Below are 19,719 nucleotides of genomic sequence, written 5' to 3'. Positions count from 1 at the left end.
TCGGCGGTTGTGAGGCCGGTTGGATGTACTGCCAAATTCTCTGAAACGCCTTTGGAGATGGCTCATTGTAGAGAAATGAACATTCGATTCACGGGCAACAGCTCTGGTGGACATTCCTGCAGTCAGCATGCCAATTGCACGCTCCCTCAAAACTTGCGTCATCTGTGGCATTGTGCTGTGTGATAAAACTGCACATTTTAGAGTGGCCTTTTATTGTGGCCAGCCTAAGGCACACCTGTGCAATAATCATGCTGTCTAATCAGCATCTTGATATGCCACACCTTTGAGGTGGATGGATTATCTCGGCAAAGGAGAAGTGCTCACTAACACAGATTTAGACAGATTTGTGAACAATATTTGAAAGAAATAGGCCTTTTGTGTACATAGAAAAAGTCTTAGATCTTTGAGTTCAGCTCATGAAAAATGGGGGCAAAAACAAAAGTGTTGCGTTTATAATTTTGTTCAGTGTATATACACACAGTCAAACCAAAATTTGTTCAGACACCTTCAACATTTCACACATTATCACAGTTTATTCGCTATAGTTTAGAAATTGGTAATAAAATATGACAAGAACTCAGAGTTAAACTGTGTCAGAACAAATTCACTTAAGCAAAACATGGTCAGGTTAAAATGTCTGAATAATTTTGAACTATAGTATCCTGCACCAACTAGTAAAAAATATCAAAAATTATATCTGGTGTCTGAATAATTTTTGGTTTGACTGTATATATAGAGTGCATTTAGATAAAAAAATACAGTAAAAACAGTAATATTACTGAATATTACTTGAAACAATTTAATTTATCATTATAAATTTACTTTCAATTTTGATCGATTTTTTATCAATTTAATGCATCCTTGCTCATACAGTATCCATAAATGATTCTAAACAAAGTAATTTAATGAGTTAGATAATTATTTGAATATTTTATTCCACGCTCCATTCCATAATTGCATATATATATATATATATATATATATGTATAATTTTAATTTTAGCTCATCTACTAGTACCTGATTTCTTTCTCTGACATGGAGCTGTAATGGATGTTGAGTCTGGATATGTGTCTGAGCTGAAGGTCCTCCACTGGTGCTAGTTCAGCTGTTGTCTGCTGTAACTCTGGGTCGATTTCTTGTACAAACTCTCTGAGCTCTGGAGGCAACCACAACACCTAGGTAAAAACACAACAGACATGTATAATATATCATTTATAGAAACTTCATAAAGACCATAATCTACACGAGAGTAACTTTATTTAGGAAAAGACTTTTAGATTGTTTTATTTATCAGAGTAAACCCCAAAATGTAACAGTGTAATGGCACACCTGACTGGAGTGAATGGATGACTCGTTTTGGATGACGTCTAGGGTGCGGGATATCCAGGCATCTCTATAAGGGTGACCCCTGGGCGGCCGATACAGATCAAAGATCACTAGTTTCCCATGTTGAGCAGCCAGATCCAGGAAGTCCCTCAGTGTGCATACAGACTGATTCTGAGCTTGCAATTGCTCATCTGGGCTCAGAGATGAAGCTGTTCCAAAGGGGTCTTGCTGAGTGGGAAATAATAATTGAAATACCCTTTGTTTAATGTAAGATAACAACAAATTTTTTCAGGAGTAAAAGAGCATCCTGAAGACTTACAGAGAAGAACCAGGATCCAGCATTGAGACTCTGCAGTTCTCTCCACGTAAACATGGCAGGTGAGGTGTGTGTCCAGTTTGGGAACACGTCTTTTACATTAGTTGTCCTGCGTAGGTTCTTATCGTGCATGAGGAAAGGAACTCCATCATAACTGCAGCAAGAGACAAAACAATGTTATAGAGGACTTTTTGGTCAAATATAGATGCATCATTAATAAAATAGGCTTGTTTTGGAGCTTCTTTGGAGTAAAAGAAGTGACCTGATAGTTACATCAGTCTCCAGACCATCAGCTCCAGCTGCCAATGCCTTCTCAAAAGACATGAAGGTGTTTTCAGGGGCAAGCTGAGAGAAGATACAACAAAGGGGTTGCTTTTTTTCAGTCTGCACATGGCACATTGCATGTTTGATCAATTATGTACTGCTACAGTATCGATATAATTGTTTGAGAAATACTGAACTAGGAGTCAAATTATCACATTAAGCCAAGACACTTCAGGCAAAAATATCGTTTTTCATGCACTGGTCAATTTTAGGATTTTGGGTTATTTGGCCTTTCATAATGTGATTTTTTTTTCATACTAGTGGAAATAAGTGGAAAGTGTTTATTTTATTGCACTTATTTGCATTTGTAGATTTTAATTACAATACATATCTTTAAAGACTGTTTTCTCAAAATTCGTTTTTTTTTTTTCATGCATAAATTCCCAAATAAACCAGGCTTTTATTTGTTGTATTTTTTGTTTTACTCCTGTGTATATTAATATATAATTTTCCTGATTTTATACAACACTTTACTCCTAAAACAAAATACAATTTCTTCTAGCTGTTGGCAGTATTTTCTGATTTATGAAGCGATAAAAGTAGACATCCAAAATCCCTATTTTATAAGTCTTTAACTCTAACATGTCAACAAAATTAAACAAGAATTTTGAACCTGGCTCCAGTGTTCAGATTTCTGTTCTGGAAATGTATGTAAATTAGTGCATATTTAATAATACATTTCTTAATTTGCATATTTAAACATAACATGTTTGTAATTCAAGTATGGTAATATCTATTTATTTTTTTTACCCTATTCACCTGGGGCGCCTTGCCTAAACTAGAAAGTATATTAACATAGAAAAAAACATTAATATTCAAAGGTTGGTGCTTGAACCTGAAAAGCCTAAGAAGAATAACAAAGTGTACCATTGGTGCTCCCCTGTGTCCAATTAAAGCAGGAGCTGATCCCAGATTGCTCCTCTCTTTAATGCAGGGGGAGTACATGCCCAGAGGAACCAAGAACAGAGTCACTAGAACAGTTATGTACAGCACAATGATGGACATCCCTCTCACTGAAACAGACACAGGCAGAGAATTCACCATAAAAATATGCACTTTCTGTGACATAAGATGCATCAGGGTGGTTAAAAAAAAAGGATATTTGCTTTTGGATATTGGAAATATATTATACCTAAAAACTCATCCTTACCTCTCATATTGATACGGAAGACATGCAAGGCTATTGGCCAAGATAATAGAGTCATTAAAACTACACCACCTATGTGTAGATATGGAGCAGTTACCTGACAAATGGGAATGGAGAACATTAAATGTCACAGTTATGTGCTCCAATATCAATATTATGATAGTAAACATGCCTGAAAAGATAAAAGTACAGTCATCCACTCCTTGCTCCATAAATCTGTGAGAATAGATGAGGCCACAATGGAGAGAATCACAGTCACTGAGATCCCGATCTATCAAAAGAGATACCATCAATTCAAAAGTATAAACCATAAAGTCTCAGACTTTTAGTTTGTTACATAGACGAGATGTGGATGAAATTACCTTGTGACACCAGTGTAAATATAATCTCTGGCCTTCTGAGAGAAGACAAACTGCCAGCAGCTGTGAATGTAAACATATTTCTTACCAGCAAATTATCGGATGGACCATTTAGTAACTTGCTATGGAGACTTTATGCATAAAAAGCAAAAAAAATAAATAAATAAAAACATTGACAACTAGGATACAATAAGTACATTTAATCTGTCACAATGGAGACCATTAAACTATAATAGTGATTTCTTAACTGTGGGGTTTTGTAAAAAAAAAAAGATTAAAATAGTGGTTATGAGAATGACTATTCTTAAAACACATACCAGCAGAACAGCAACATAAGTGAACAAAAAAACAGCAAGAATCAACAAAACTATGGACCATGGAAACCAGAAACCCAGATTACCAAAATTAAACCTGGAGGCAAAGCAGAAAAAATATTACTTTAGTGTATTCCAGTTAAGTTACCTACGTTGAGAGATCTTTAAATAAATGTATATGTGCCATTGTCATTCTGTCTATTGAACTATTAAAAAAATGTTTCGGGTTGGAAAACAACTTTGTTTAAACAAAATTAACAGTAATGAATAATGGAAGTCAATAAAAAATCTAAAATGTATATTTTATGTATGACACAAACCAGTCAAAGTCATTGTAGTCATTCTGTGCTTCACTCCAGAAGTACAGGAACACCAGACTGAGACAAAATGTCAGAACGATCAGAGCAAAACTGCCACACTCCAGCTGCAAGATTAAAGACAGTTAAGCCTTTTTAAGCCATTATATAATGCATAAATATCTGGCTTATTATCATTGCATTTTCAACATGACCTAAATATTACTAGAATAATCACACATGGGCATGTAAGGACACAAAAAAAATGAATTTTTGTGAAGTACTCTTTTTGCATCAAAATTTCCTCTTAATGTGACAATGCATATTTGCTTTGATCAAGTTAACTTGCTTAACAGTTTATTTTTAAATGATCTCAGCATTATAAGTTACCATGAGAGCACCTTAGAGCAGCAGCAGTGTCCAGGCTGAGCATGTGTGAGCTGGTAACGCCTCCACTGGCAGCCGTAGAGTCCAGCTAGACAGGAGACAAAGGGCTGGTGCTCATAACGCTGTAGCAGCCTCTGGCGTGCCATTTCCAGCTTACCCAACTTCAGGGTTGGCTCGGTCTGTGTTGCGCCCATAAGCGAGATGAATGAGGGTTCTGTCAATGTATAAATAAAATAATTACTTTCATCCCTTAATAATTGTACACAGTTTATGTTTAAAGCATTGAGATGATGTTACTAATAATCAGTGTGGAATATTATAAAATGTCACTGTGTAATATTGTCTTTGCTTCAGCTATATGCCAGTGTAATTTCCAATTGTACAATTTTAATTAAATTTCATTACATATGCAAGGCTGATTATACAACACTTGGCTATGACTCTCATCCTGAAAGAATAAAAAAAAACTAATAATGATGGAATTGTACTAAATAATTAATCTATAATATAAATAATAATTGCTATTCGTTCACTTTGGCAGAGTTGCCTCCCGCGGTCAGCATTTGTATTTTTCAGTGATATTTTATTTACAGCAAGGCTCATTGTATACTAATGCCTTAATCAACATGTGCCTGAAAATAAGTAGATTACAAATATTGAAGACACCAGGTTTTCAGCCTTTAAACAAAAAAAGTATTCATAACGCGAAGCACAAATGTCCCACAGCCCACAGAAAGGACATCACGGTGACACTAGCCGACAAACTTGTTTACATAATCGCTTTTCACAGTATGGTAATCGTGCCAAAATGTTGTCTGTGTGAGCAAAGGATAAGTAGCTCAATATCTCACCGAATAACTGAAGCCGGTCGCCGTCACGTCAGAAGCAAGCGCGCCGGTGTCTCTGTCTGTCCGTGTGCTGTCCGCTTTTCTTTCTCAAGTGAAAGGAAATACCTCCCGTTGCTTCTTCACTGATCTATCCCGACCAACTGTGTGACGCTGCAGTTATGGGTAACAACAGCGTGAATAAATATGAGTTCTAGATTAAATTTTCTCTGCTTGGGTTTGTGTCTCTGCGCTACTGAATGGTAGTGTTATTGTGCGTCAGCGTCTGTTAAATGTAATTGAATTTGCATAACAAGAGGGGCCGCTTTGCACTTTCAGTGCACGTACATTTTTGAGTGATTGTTCACTAGTCTTGACGAAAACTGCTGAAAACTACTGATGCATGGAGACACATTTTGAATTAATTGAAAAATCGATATGAATAATCAATTTTTAATAAACAAATATATTGGTCTATTAAACAGTAAATCGAATGCAACGTAAATTTACAACACAAGCACAGTGGAGCCCTAAATAAAATTCCCGTATAACAAATAGCAATTATTTGTGCATCCTATAAGTCACTGTCAAATGCGGCAGGCTAATGGAAGAAGGGACATTTTTAAAGAGGGTAGGGTTATAAACTATGTTGCTTCAGATTTCAATGTAGTTCACTGTCGTTGGCAAGAACTCTCGTCCATCCTGTTGGGCAGTTATCCAAGGTACCACTATTTCTCCACAATCAAGAAGTTTTTAGAAGGAGAGTCTTGTCTTCCCGAACTTTCCGTCCACCTACATTATTTGACACTTTGAACTTCAAGCTCAAACTTTCCTTCCAAGCAAGGAAGAAGATACAACAAGAAGATCCAATTAATTGAACGCACAATCCCCACCTCATTCGTCAGCAATTACACTTTTTACTGAGCTTAAACAATAAACATAAAATAATATGATGTACATAAAAAACTAGGGGATACATTACACAACTTTGAGTTCAGTATTAATTATAACTGCTATAATAAACGGAGTACTCTTGTCAAGAACTCATGTTACATGTCATGAAACTTTTTATTATATACTTTTTTAGTGTCATCAACTATGGAAAAGCCAGTGTTACAGCAATATCATGGTTTTCAGTTATTGTATTTTTTTTTTTTTTTAATTGTTATCTGGAACCTTAGGGTAAATTGTTGAGATATTCTCCATAAATGTATTAGATACCTAGACTTCCGTGCGCCAGTACAGTATGGGCACACTAGCACAAAAAAACTCTATCCAAAGCCACGCCCACCGAGTCAGCGCTACGTGCTTTAAAGATGGCGGCATGCGTGAGTGTGGGATCTGATGTTTTTATTAGCCTCAAGTTTGTGTTTTGAAGTACTGTATTTAGGCAGACGCTAAACGCCAGGTTTCCGTGGATCGCTTAGACTTGCGCTCTCCGTCGTTCAGATGTCTGAGGGCAGATAGACGGAGATGTGATCGGTCACCGCGCTTGGAGAGGTAGAGCTGGTGGCCAGGTTGTCATGCTAAAACTGACAGCTGTAATCAGCTAGCTGATCACGTACACTTAGAAAGGGCATCGTGCACGAAACCTTCAGCAATTGTGACCTTCTGTGCTTCAGACACTACGTAGCCAGCAGGTGACAACCTGCTAGCCAGATCACAGTCATAGCCGCTGTGGTCATATGTTTAGAAAGTAAGATTAGGTGCTTTGCCTTGGTTAGCAGGTTAACTGTCAGTCACTGAATACTGCTGGTTACTTTAACACCTTACAACCCCATAGATAAATCAGTCTTGTGTGTTTAGTACAATTTGCATTGCTTTTATTTACTTTGCCAAGCACCTGCAGCATACTGAAGCCGTAAAGCCCCTTTAATGAATTGCCTGTGGTAGACTGGTGGTCTGTCTATCTGATGAGGACAGGATTCAAGCACTGAATGACTGACAATGTTCATTGCGTAATTCATTTTGTGGTTTCTGGTCATTTTCCCCAATACTATTTTGCGGTAGTAGAATGCTATCCCGAGCTTTAAGGAAATCCCTTTCCTATGGAAATCCAGTAGTGGCGGGTTTCACTGGGAGCTATTGTAGTCGTCTGTGTTTTCATCAGACCGCCGTGTGTAAAGTTGCTTCGCAAGCTGAATGTGGCTTCAAACCGGCGAAGGTGGCGGTTGTGACTAAGACCACACGATATGAATTCGAGCAGCAGAGATATCGCTATGCGGGACTGTCGGAGGAGGACCTTAAACAGCTGGTAAGCAGACATTTGTGATGAGGCGAATACACCTGTTTATCAGACACACCGGTTTATCTTGTTAATGCTTTTCAGGCGGGTGCTGTATAAAAATAGACGTAAAGTCTCTTAAGGTAATGTTAACCACAGGATTTTTACTTTACTTTAAAATTAATTTTTTTTTATTTATTTACTTAGAAATTTACACCCGCTAAATAGGCTAACCCAAATAAGGTTGCCCTACAAATTAAAGTCACAGTTCTATACATTCCGCATTAACACATTGTTCTTTCAGACTTTTTGTGTATAATAGTATTAATAGTGTAATAGCCTTAGGTACTATATGTGTTTTTATTGTCATAAATGTAATAAACATTTAAGAAATGTGTATTAACCTTTCCTTTAAAACCCTTGCAAAATGCTCATCATTCAAAATCTATCCGCTGGCGATGGTGTCATTGTAATATTTGCATAGTGAAATGTGACCTACCCACTTTTCCAGCAGCCTTGATTTGGGAATTATTTTTCCCATTCATTTTCCTCATAGGGATTTACAACAAAAAAATTATAATAATAAAAAATGTTTTAATTTAGAAAATTAATTTAAGAGTTTTAAGCCATGAAGCAATCAGCTTCGGGCTGATTTGAAGCAACAACAACAAAAAAAAGTATTACAAACTGCAATCCCATGAAGCATTGCAAATAGGTAATTAAATAAAAAACGATGCAGAAATATTGAACTTTTATAACTATACTGCAAAATATGCATTTAAATATTTTAAGTCATGTCATGCATATGAAAACTGACTGATTGCTGAATTCAGATCCGCCCACTAGCATTCTACTCTTTCTATTTTTACAATATCTTTCAATGGCAGAAAAAGTAAGAGTAGTACACTTTTATGCATTTCCAAATTCAGCATAAGTAATTTGTTATGCTTTATGGGAGTGGATGGGCACTAAAGAGTTATTTTGGCACAATTTAGCTTGTTGCAATTTTCTAAATGGTGGAGATTTCTTTGCTGAATTATGGGTAATGTATTTTTTCCACAGTTAAACGTGATTATTAAAATAAGTTGAAATATTGCAGGCTGACGGCTTCAGCAAAAGCAAATACCATCGATTAACCTCATAGCTCACAGTAGATCTGTCCTTATAGGATTACAAATTATGATTCAAATTAATTCCCATATGGAGAAAAAGAATGGAAATTTTACTTTGTGAAACCTGACCGTTGCACTCTATTCTGTGTAATGCGGTTATGTTTATAAATTGTGAGCGCAAATTCCCATAATTGGGAAGTCTTTCTCTCTCTCTGTCTCTCTCTCTCTCTCCACACCTTCTCTTGCTTCACTCCGCCCTCTATCTATATTTGAATTTACTTAAGATATTTATATTTGGATATTAGATAAACACATAAATATCGTCATAAAAAATTATATCTTTATATATCTGGATGTATTGACGGGTTAACTTTGTAAACTATCATTTTATCTAATCCTTTTGACTTCACTACTGTTTTCAATATTCAACTGACAGTGTTTTATAGGAAAATGTATATTTCTTAATAAAAGGAGTCAGATATTTTATCTTCCCTTTTTTTTTGCTTGTACTATTGTCAGTTCAATTCAGCAGCAAACAATGCCTGCAGCAAAAGTCCAAGACCAACTAACCCCATTATACATAATGTGAAAAGACAGTGTTAAAGGGGTCCTATTATGCTTTTTCACTTTTTCAACTTTAGTTAGTCTGTAATGTTGCTGTTTGAGCATAAAAAATATCTGCAAAGTTACAAAGCTCAAAGTCCAATTCAAAAGGAGATATTTTATTTAACAGAAATCACTTTTCAAAAACTACAACGAACGACTCGTTTGGACTACAACGCATATTTTCCGGGATTTGTGATATCACACATACTGACAAATGGGACGAGACCTGGTTGAGCTGCACTAGAGAAGGCAACGAGTGTTATCACTATGTCGGAGACACGCTAGCTTTCCCAAGGCAGACGAACTTAGAGTGGTTACAATCATCCGGGTTTAAATCGTGCTCAAATTGATTTGATTTTGAGGCAATATTTACACTGAAGCTTGCAGGCGGCTATGGTAAGGGGCATGACATTTCCCGACCAGGCGCCGAGTGCTGCCAATCACAACACACACTGGCCCAGCTAACCAATCACAGCATATTTCGTATTTCAGAAGGCGGGCCTTCATTTGATACAGGAACTATTCCAGCCGTTCATGCCAGACTGGGGAGAGAGGTGTTGTAATAATGTAAACTATCTGAAAAATAATGTGTTTTTCGAACAACCTAGTATGAAAGCCTGTTCTAGTACACCCCCAAAACAAAATCAAGACTTTGTAAAAGAGCATAATAGGACCCCTTTTAGAAGTAATCCATTGTTTATGATATTTAATCTGTCTTCACAGCTTGCATTGAAAGGATCCAGTTACATTGGACTTCTGGAGAGACACAATTTACACACCTTCAATGTTGGACAGATTGTGGACAGCCTACAGTAAGATGATGATCAGAAATGGAAACTGACAGTATTTGAAGGAATTTTCAAACAGTTTTCAAAACCATCCTCCTTTCATTTTTGTAGGAAAGAAGGCATTGAGGTGCGCATTGTCAAAAGAGGAGAGTATGATGAGGACACAGTACGATGGGCCGATGCCATCATCTCTGCTGGAGGTAAAGCTCAGGTTTTGCCTTTTTATGCTTGATAGTTTTAACTTATTTTCTCTTTTGGTAAATTCTAATAGACTTGTTTATTTTTTAGGTGATGGCACCATGCTACTAGTTGCCAGTAAAGTGTATGATAAGAACAAACCTGTATTGGGGGTCAATACAGACCCAGAAAGGTAATAAAAAATATCCTATCATAAGTTTGTTTCTTATTTGTTTTATACATATATAATGTAGCTGTGTTTTTGTATATAAAGGTCAGAAGGTCACCTGTGTTTACCTGTGCACTATACACATGCCTTTTCTGAGGCCTTACAGAAACTCAGGAAGGCTGAGTTCAGGTGGGTACCTCTTGTTTACTGTTGCTTACGCTCAACAGTAATCCAATTTGCACTCAGTTGTTTTCTTCCACACCTCTTGCAGAAGTACTCAGCAAAAGTACTTCTAGTTCAAAAAGTTTTAGTACAAGTGAGCAATTCTTAATTTAAAAAAAAGTATGATATAGACTATGTACCCCACAGGAAAGCTAATGTTACTAGCTAATAACTGTTTCTTATGGGACAAGGATTGGTCTTCCTCTTGGGGGAGGTGCTTTGTAGCTTAGAAAGCCAAATCTTCCATTAAGCTGTATTCAAAGCTAGGGGCGTTTTTTTTGTTTGCATGTCAACGAAAAAAATTGTCCACTAAGAATTATAAGTTATTTATACTACGGGGCCGTTGAATGCTTGAATCTGATTGGCTTTTTTAATAAATCTGCAAAAATGTCAACAATTCTGTGTTTTTCTGTCAATATGGGGTGCTGTGTGTACATTAATGAGGAAAAAAAATTAACTTAAATGATTTTAGCAAATGGCTGCAATATAACAAAGAGTGAAAAATTTAAGGGGGTCTGAATACTTTCCGTACCCACTGTATGTCCAAGAAAGAGACACAAAGTGGAGATAAAACACCCTGAAGATCCATACTAATGGCCGTCTTTGCCTCGATGCTGATTTTGCAACCGTGAGCAGAGGATATTGTGGTTACTGAAATGGATGACTGTGTAGCAGGAAGTCAACACAAGTCTCAGTGCTTTCGCATTACCTACACAACCAGGATACTTCACAAGAATTGGGGAGAGGTCCCAGGTTCATGCAAGGTCTGTGGCTCCATGATGGAACATGACAATCAACATTTCAAGTGGTTTATGGCCACAAAACAAACAGTTTAATATAAAATTGCATACTCACCCCTTGGTTTCCTGTGAATCCTATCAGTGGTTTAGCAGTCAGGCCCTGCAAAAAGAAACAAGACAAAATAATCATTAATCAGAAATGAAATTCAAAACTAAAATGGCACTCGCATCGAATTTTACTAGCGTATTTGAATTCTTATTTAAATTATGAATATATATACACAAGTAACGTAAAAATGTTTTATATAATATAATTAAAATAAATAAATACACACACATACATGCATACATACATACACACACACTACGGGGCCGTTGAATGCTTGAATCTGATTGGCTGACGAACGTTCCGAGGTGTGCAATTATTTTCAGGGAAACGCATGGCGAACGTAGTTCCAGGCAGCTCTCTTGACCGCATTACAGTTCCATATCACTTCGCATAGTTAACTGTAATAACGGAAATTAGCATACAGTACCTATACAGCACACAGGAATTACTGCAATCACACGTGCTCGCACACGCACACTACGGTCACGCAGTTTGCACAAAAAGGTGTTGTCAGCGCTGCCCTGACGATTTTATCAGTTAGCCTATATAGTGTAGCAACGTAAAGGCTATACATGACATTTCTCACTAGCGAGGTAATAACAGCGCTGTTTAGAGACGCTGCTGCAGAACACTGTTGAGGGACGCACAGAGGTAGCCTAATTCACACAAGCTCTCTCTCTCTTTCTCGTTCTCTTTCTCTGTGTGTCTCTGTCACTCTCACTCTCTTTCTAATAACTTCATTAATAACTGCATTAGAATGCTATTAACGGCTCAAGCCTCCATTACCAGCTTTAAATGACGTTTTGGAACTAGCAAACGAGGCGTTGGATGAGATGCGGAAGAAATAATCCTACTCACAATAGCGATTTAAGTACAAAAACTGGACGAATCCCTTTAAATATATCATCTGATCGATGTCTTGAGGTGTGGTAACCGTAGTATAAGCGGAATAATTGACTCCGGGCCGTTGAATTTTATTAGAAAAATAATGCACACCCGAGGTGTAACACCACCTTGGGTGTGCATTATTTTTCTAATAATTCAACGGCCCGTCGTCAATTATTCCTTACATCAGTTCGGATGATTAGCACCTGACATAAAAATAAAAATCCACCCCAACCAATTCTATAAAATGATTAAATGTTTATCCTTTAATCATAAATGACTGTGATTGATCCAGCCTTACCATTGTGGAGAAAAGTAACAGGCAACATTTGACCGTTTAAGTGCTGCTATTTAGCAAGATTGAACCTGACCGATATGATGCCACTTTAGAGCTGCTAAACCCCGCCTGTTTTTTTGGGGTGCCCTTTTTTATTCTTATCATCATTCTACCTGCTTTTTTGTTGTTTCTATGATGTACCCCCTCTCTATTTTTTCTTTCTGTTTTTTAAAAAGTAAATGTCTCCGTTAGGTGGCAGTGGCGTCAGCGTATCCGTATGTACTTGGAGGGCACCGGGATCAACCCGACTCCAGTGGACCTGCATGAGCTGCAGCTGAGCCTCGAGCAGCACAGCAAGGCGCACCGCATCACCACAGAAACTCAGAGCAGTACGAATCATGTTGTACACTTTGCTATCTCAACAGAACTTTCCTCTATGCCGCACTTCTAATTTTTGCAAATACTGTCAAGCAATGTCCAGGTTCTATTTCACAGCAAAATCAAAAAGGAAAGGATTATTTTATTACTGTATTACAGTAATGAGAATGAGCTATTTTTTTTTTGCAGTGCAATAACGAGATATTTTGAAAAGGAAATAAAAATAAATGAATATATATTATATATAATTACATTAATTATAAAATATTATAAATTAAATATTAAATAAAAGATAAAAAATAATTAAATATGCTGTACTGATTCATTACTGTATTCAGTAATTATTCAATTAAATAATTCGATTTTTTTTGTGCACATGTGGTTATATTTTGTACAAATATAATGAAATATTCAATTAACAGACTGAAAAATTGGCTTAATTTTTTTATTTAAAAAATCATTTTAATTTCTATTTTATTTTCTGTTTAATTCAATGTCTTAATTTCATTAGTTTTAGTTTTCTTCAGAGTTTGATTTTTATTATTTTGTCTACTGGCATTTTCTTGTTTAATGCAGGTGACTTGTTTCATAATAGTTTTATAATATAGCGTGTATCAAATATTTTTTTTAAATGTTTTACTTCATTCTAGAGTTTTCCCAGTTTTGTATTTTTATTTCAGTTAAGGAAAAGTTGTGTGTATGCGGTAATAACACTCCACCCTGATTTATTACTTTGTAAGAAGATTTTGCTCTGAACACGTTTGTGTCATCTTTGTGTTGTATAGACTACAAAAACTATCGTTCCAGGAGGCACAAAGATAACAACGCTATCATATTTCTGTGACAGGTAGGACACACGACAGTCCTGAAAGGCCTCACCTACTCCCTGTCCGAGGGCTCAATGAGATCTTCATTGGGGAGTCCCTGTCGTCCAGGTATTTATCCCTGCCCATCATTCTGTATATAAAGAACCAGTCGCCACCTATGAACACTGCTTTTCATCAAGCACTTTTCCTCCTTCCCTCCATGCGTCCCCCATCTCCCCTTACTTGTGGATTTCTGTTTGCCACAGGTTGAAGTATAAATCCTTCAAACCCCATCTTAACCTCTCACTTCATAGGGCTTCATACTACGAAATCTCCATCGATGACGGGCCGTGGGAGAAGCAGAAGAGCTCAGGACTTAGCATTTGCACTGGAACTGGATCGAAAGCCTGGTGAGTCAGAGCGGTGCTTTACTGAAGTGATCTTACAACACTTTGTAAAATGTCAAGAGATGTAAGAGTTACTAAATCATTTTTGTTCCTTCATCCAGGTCCTACAATATTAATAAACTCGTGGGGCAGGCAGTGGAGGATGTCCTTAGAATAGGTTAGAAACTCAAAAGTTAATATATTTAACTAAGTTAAACATATTCTCCATTACATATGATCTATGACTGAACAGTTTATAATCGTCAGCCGCTACAAGCATGATCTTTATCTTTTCTGTATCTTAGGTAAATTAAAAACAGGTTTGGATGTTCCTTTAAATCAGGAGTTCATTGAGAGTGGTGAGTTCAAAGTACTTTTTTTGTTTTGTTTATACAAGTATAAATAATAGTGTCAAATTAACTTTTTTAAAATCCTGTTTAAATTTATACAATTAAAATATTAAAATAATATTCTGCGATTTTAATAACTGCTTATTTTTGTGCTCTGTGACTGAAATATATCATTTGTATTTTAAAATGACATTTTAAAAATTGTTTAAATTTGTAAAATTAATAATCTGCAATTTAAATAAATGGCTCCTATTTTGTGTTCAGTGACTGAAATATATAATTTGTATTTTAAAATGACTTTTCATCATTGTTGTAATAGTTTAAATGTATAAAATTAACATTCTGCACATTAAATAATTGGTCTCTCTTTTTGTGTTCAGTGACTGAAACATACAATGAGTCGCTGATCTTTGGCCCAGAGGAGGACAAACTTTTCTTCAGTATAAGGGAGCCGATAGTCAACAGAGTATTTTCCAATAGCAGACAAAGAGGTTTTGCCAAAAAGTGAGTTCCATCTTCTCACAAATGTCTGGTAAATGATTAAGTATTAATATTAATCTTGGTTTATTGGTTTACAAAAACATTTTTAACGTTTCAAATTGTATAAATTAATATGAATGTTCTGTGAACAAACCTGAACGTTTTGAATCATAAATGCTGTAAAAAATATTTGTTTATATTGTTAGTTCATAATACCTAATGCATCAAGTCAAGTCAAGTCGTCACCTTTATTTATAGCGCTTTTAACAATACAGATTGTGTCAAAGCAACTGAACAGCATTAATTAGGAAAATAGTGTGAAAATGAACTGTTTCTCCATATGTTTTCGACTAAACAAGACTGCAAGATGAAAACATGCAGTGCTTGTGCTCATATTCTTGTTTTCGGTAGGGTTTGTGTCCGCTCAAGGTGCTGGAATGCCTGCATGGTGGTGGATGGTGGGACATCCTTCGAGTTTAATGATGGTGCCATTGCTACAATCAGCTTAAATGAGGAGGACCTGTTGCGAACTGTCATTCTTGATTAAATCCTTTTGATACATCAAATTCTTTATTTATTGAGGACTGAATAATTGTCTTTTAAGCCAGACTTTGAGATGGACAGCAAGTTTTAAGGGAGGATGGGGTTTGCAGATGAAATGAACATTTATAGTTATAGGTTGTACTGGTATATATATCAGGATTTCACACTTCTGTAGTCTGTGTTTAAATGAACCTCTGGGTTGCAGCCTTCAGAAATAAACACCAGCATTATATTGTCACATCACTATGAAATGTGATGGATGCAAATGTTTAAGCGCATGTACTTAAAGTTAATTAACTTTTTTAAATACTGTTGTGCCAAACATGCACAGAAGTATTTTGTAAATGTAGAAAAAAAATAATTTCTGAAACTGCAACCTGAATACTTTATATTTTAATGTTTTTGAAGTACACAATAGGGCAAAAGTTTGGATGTGGTGTCAAACTCTCAGGTCACTGGCTTAAAACACAGCAGAAATTGGTAAAACCACATTTTCAGGACCCTTGGTGCTTTAAAATATCAGTGTTCTTTATTTTGTAACATTGAAATTTGTTTGGAGAGTAGCAATGTAAAGAACATGAAAATAGAAAAACTTACAAGGGGATGGCTTTAAATAAAAAGCAATACGTTTATTTACAATTCAGACAGTATAAACAATTCATAAAAATATGTCTAGCAACAGCCAAAGTTGTACAAAATTCAAGTTTTCCAACATTAAAACTGATCCGAAAAATGGAAGAGAGTCACAATATTTTCTCTGCTCTGAAAGCACCCGTTTTAATGCTTCTGTATAGTAAAATTATTTGGGAACATTTTAAGATTACCATAAAACCATTGTCTAAACTAGATAATCCTAGAGTAAAACTGGAACTGTACTTGATCATGGCAGGAAAACAGATCTTGAGTGACAAACAGAACCTACCATTATATTCTAGATTTCACTTGAAGCAAAAAACATCTAGTGAAACTCATTTTCAAAATTATAGCTATTGGTACCAAACACTAAGTCACTCTTCATCTTTTATTTTGTGATAAACCATATGATCTTTACTGCAACATAAGAACGCCACTCAATTCAAGATTGTCAGGACCTCCAACACAATTGTCATCTTCACTAAAATTAAAACTAACAATCTAAAACGAGGACTTACCAGTGATGTTAAAGACATTTTTTAAAATCACAAATAATTCTAATAGGGCACAATTAAGAGAGATATGGACTATTATAAAAGCTATTTTACAACTTGGTTTACCCTGTAATCATCCTGGATTAAAAACATCAATGTTTGTACACAAGTCGACAGTGCATTCCCCAAAGTGTGCGATCCTTTCTTGATGCCGAGGTGGGACGTGCCATAGTGGAGAAAGGCTGTGTGTTGATCTGTATGTGCGGTAGACCTTTACAAAGAATGGGCAGGTAGCTGTCCTGTATGAGCCCGAAGACCTCCAGGGTCTGCAAATTTAGAAACTTTTCAAAGTCACTGTAAAGAAAAAGAGAAGGAATATTTTGTGTTTGTAAGCGGAGACTGTACTCAAACAAAAAAATGCTCGTCTTTTCTTTCTGAATTCAACAAATCTCTTACATGAGTGCAGCTGGGTGGATCTGATAACAGCGGCTCAGTGCCAGATGTCTCACGGAGGAAAGTTGCTGCAGGACTGGGAAACTGTCTGTTGTCACAAGCACGCTATCACTGTAATGATAAAGCACATAACCGAATGTGAAACTCCAGCTGTTTGCTATTAGGCATCTGATCCACGATCATCTTTCCAAATTATGAACGCACCTCAAATCTAGATTTGTAAGGTTCGGACATCGTTTTACTACAGCTTTAACGTCTGAAACACACACAAAAAAAAAAAAATAAATTGTTGTTGCATGAAATGGTTACACATGCATTTACATAACGCTGAACTCCTTGCTTTCCTTACCTTCCATGGTGAGGTTTTGTCTGTAACCACTGATGTTCAGCTGAGAGATGCTGGAGGGAATGTTGTTAGCAATGGCTTGAACATGGAGATTATTGAAGTCACACCATGACACATTAATTTCTTCAATTCTGGGGAGAGAGAAAATTATGGGCTTTAAAAGGGGTCATATTTTTAATATAATTTTCTTTGAAATTTAGAGGTAAAATGCTTGATGTAATTTGAAAAGATACGTCTCACTTTATATTATGTGAATGTGAAGCGACCCATACTCAGAATTTGTGCTCTGCATTTAACCCATCTAAGCACACATACACAGTAGTGAACACACACCCGGAGCAGTGGGCAGCTATATTGCTGCGGCACCCGGGGAGCAGTTGGGGGTTCAGTGCCTTGCTCAAGGGTCTCACCTCAGTCGTGAAATTGAGGGTGGAAGAGAGCGCTGGTTATTCACTCCCCCACCAACAACTCCTGCCGGACCTGAGACTCGAACCCACAACCTTTGGGTTACAAGTCAGACTCTCTAACCTTTAGCTCTCTAACACCGCCCCATGTGTCTGACTACCATGTACTCATGTCAAAAAGTACAATGTACTTGTGTTCAAGTTGTATTGTAAAACACTTTTGCTGCTATTGAGGTGGGATGTATTTACAGAAATTAAGTACATGTAACTGCATGCAGATATTTTAAAATAAGTGTAAAAACATACACAATAAGTGCACTGTATCAAATACTTAATTTGAAATGTGACTACACAGTATTTAAAGGCACTTAATGACTGCAAAAACAACTCGTTCTGACATTTCTGATGATGAATCCATGCTCATCAAGTATAATAATTAAGAAATTATTTGTCTTTGGATGTACACCAACATTTAAAAGTTGGTAAGATTTTGTGCTTTTGAAAGTCTCGAATACCCATCAAGGATGCACTTATTTGATCAAATGCAGTAAAATTGTAAAATATTATAATCAAAAAGAACAGTTCTACTTGAAAATATTTTAAAATGTAATTTATTTTTATGATTGCAAAGCTGCATTTTCAGCAACCATTACATTAGTCTTCAGCACCACATGATCCTTCAGAACTCATTCTAATATGTTGATTTGGTGCTCAAGAAACATTGATTATCAAGGTTCCAAACAGTCATGCTGCTTAATATTTCTGTGGAAACAGTGAAACATTTTCCTCAGGACCACACATTTTTGATTTTTTGGTATACAAGTTAACCTTACCGAGTGCAGGATTTCAGCATCTCAGCCAGCGATTCAGGGGAAAAGCCTGAACAGCCACACAAATTCAGTCGGACAATTTCAGTATTCTGAGCCAGGGAACTGAAAGACAGCAAAATATAAATTCACGGTCTTCATATGTTCATATTTAAATTTGCAAAAACAAAAATATATACAGTTAAATCTGCAGCTTTACATGTCAAGGATTCTAAATGTTACCAGTGGCTAATAACACTACAAAGATAACTGCAATTATTTCTCCATAAAATGCGTAATTTCTCCATAAAACGCATAAATAGAAATAAATGTGACTGTTTGGCAGACCATCTGGTGAGATCTACTTGTTAGATTGACAGAGCCCAGGAAAACTGGCAACAGCAAGAATAGTTTTCTCTAGTGGTCGGCCGACAAGTTTCTCTGTTTGGCCGATGCGTTCGAGGCGGGACTTTTATTTTGACGGCTCTGAGAACGGCAGCGCCTGCGCAGTGTTCACATTCTCCCTGTTCGCTGTCGTAGTTAACAGTTCTGTCTAATACGGACAGAAGTCCGTCTAATAATCAGAAGGAACTATTAAACAAATAAATTAAAATGTACAGTGGGTACGGAAAGTATTCAGACCCCCTTAAATTTTTCACTCTTTGTTATATTGCAGCCATTTGCTAAAATCATTTAAGTTATTTTTTTTTCCTCATTAATGTACACACAGCACCATATTTCAGTTTTTCTTTTTTAATAAATCTGCAAAAATGTCAACAATTCTGTGTTTTTCTGTCAATATGGGGTGCTTTGTGTACATTAATGAGGAAAAAAAATTAACTTAAATGATTTTAGCAAATGGCTGCAATATAACAAAGAGTGAAAAAATTTAAGGGGGTCTGAATACTTTCCGTACCCACTGTATACAAAAAAGTATTATAATGATTGCTTTTATATTATTAGTAATATAATGGCAAACATTATACTTTCTCGTTTTTCGTCAGCATTCAGCAAATACGCATTTATATAATTTAAACA

At 36.2% G+C, this 19,719-nt stretch overlaps 3 protein-coding genes across 10 annotated transcripts in view; 1 reads left to right on the top strand and 2 right to left on the bottom strand.

The window, feature by feature from the left end:
• The window catches only part of LOC107703542 (glycerophosphodiester phosphodiesterase domain-containing protein 5-like), an 8,968-nt gene extending 3,353 nt beyond the window's left edge, over window positions 1-5,615 (bottom strand). The window contains exons 1-12 of one of the 4 annotated variants that reach the window (XM_016506214.1): window positions 5,321-5,615; window positions 4,484-4,683; window positions 4,107-4,210; window positions 3,790-3,883; window positions 3,476-3,535; window positions 3,286-3,384; window positions 3,117-3,210; window positions 2,834-2,979; window positions 1,905-1,987; window positions 1,646-1,796; window positions 1,330-1,554; window positions 1,018-1,175 (exon numbers count right to left, since the gene is read on the bottom strand). In XM_016506214.1, coding sequence (XP_016361700.1) covers window positions 1,018-1,175; window positions 1,330-1,554; window positions 1,646-1,796; window positions 1,905-1,987; window positions 2,834-2,979; window positions 3,117-3,210; window positions 3,286-3,384; window positions 3,476-3,535; window positions 3,790-3,883; window positions 4,107-4,210; window positions 4,484-4,663 — 1,394 coding nt within the window. In that variant the 5' untranslated portion in view covers window positions 4,664-4,683; window positions 5,321-5,615. Of the gene's footprint in view, window positions 1-1,017; window positions 1,176-1,329; window positions 1,555-1,645; window positions 1,797-1,904; window positions 1,988-2,833; window positions 2,980-3,116; window positions 3,211-3,285; window positions 3,385-3,475; window positions 3,536-3,789; window positions 3,884-4,106; window positions 4,211-4,472; window positions 4,684-5,320 lie in introns of those variants that run through there. The other 3 variants (XM_016506216.1, XM_016506215.1, XM_016506217.1) reach the window with 3 other exon arrangements.
• A 946-nt stretch (window positions 5,616-6,561) lies between these two features.
• On the top strand, window positions 6,562-16,078 carry LOC107703540 (NAD kinase 2, mitochondrial-like). Of its 4 annotated transcripts, none has more exons than XM_016506211.1 (13): window positions 6,562-6,621; window positions 7,404-7,547; window positions 9,959-10,047; window positions 10,135-10,223; window positions 10,312-10,393; window positions 10,475-10,558; window positions 12,855-12,991; window positions 13,828-13,915; window positions 14,053-14,196; window positions 14,295-14,350; window positions 14,478-14,531; window positions 14,903-15,026; window positions 15,414-16,078. In XM_016506211.1, exons 1-13 carry the CDS (start codon window positions 6,610-6,612, stop codon window positions 15,547-15,549), a joined length of 1,239 nt encoding a protein of 412 aa, XP_016361697.1. In that variant the 5' UTR covers window positions 6,562-6,609; the 3' UTR covers window positions 15,550-16,078. The 4 variants fall into 4 exon arrangements, with proteins under 4 accessions (XP_016361697.1, XP_016361695.1, XP_016361696.1 ...); XM_016506209.1 differs by having other exon boundaries at window positions 6,577-6,793; window positions 7,307-7,547; XM_016506210.1 differs by having other exon boundaries at window positions 6,577-7,547; window positions 14,101-14,196.
• Window positions 16,079-16,149: 71 nt separating this feature from the next.
• LOC107703541 (S-phase kinase-associated protein 2-like) overlaps window positions 16,150-19,719 on the bottom strand; it is a 20,693-nt gene continuing 17,123 nt past the window's right edge. For both annotated transcript variants that reach the window (XM_016506212.1, XM_016506213.1), the window contains exons 6-10: window positions 18,709-18,807; window positions 17,475-17,602; window positions 17,330-17,381; window positions 17,129-17,236; window positions 16,150-17,026 (exon numbers count right to left, since the gene is read on the bottom strand). In XM_016506212.1, coding sequence (XP_016361698.1) covers window positions 16,825-17,026; window positions 17,129-17,236; window positions 17,330-17,381; window positions 17,475-17,602; window positions 18,709-18,807 — 589 coding nt within the window. In that variant the 3' untranslated portion in view covers window positions 16,150-16,824. The remainder of the gene's footprint in view (window positions 17,027-17,128; window positions 17,237-17,329; window positions 17,382-17,474; window positions 17,603-18,708; window positions 18,808-19,719) is intronic.

Source organism: Sinocyclocheilus anshuiensis, unplaced genomic scaffold, assembly GCF_001515605.1.
Source record: "Sinocyclocheilus anshuiensis isolate Anshui unplaced genomic scaffold, SAMN03320099.WGS_v1.1 scaffold330, whole genome shotgun sequence".
Taxonomy (NCBI): domain Eukaryota; kingdom Metazoa; phylum Chordata; class Actinopteri; order Cypriniformes; family Cyprinidae; genus Sinocyclocheilus; species Sinocyclocheilus anshuiensis.
This window is presented reverse-complemented; position numbering and strand designations above follow the sequence as displayed.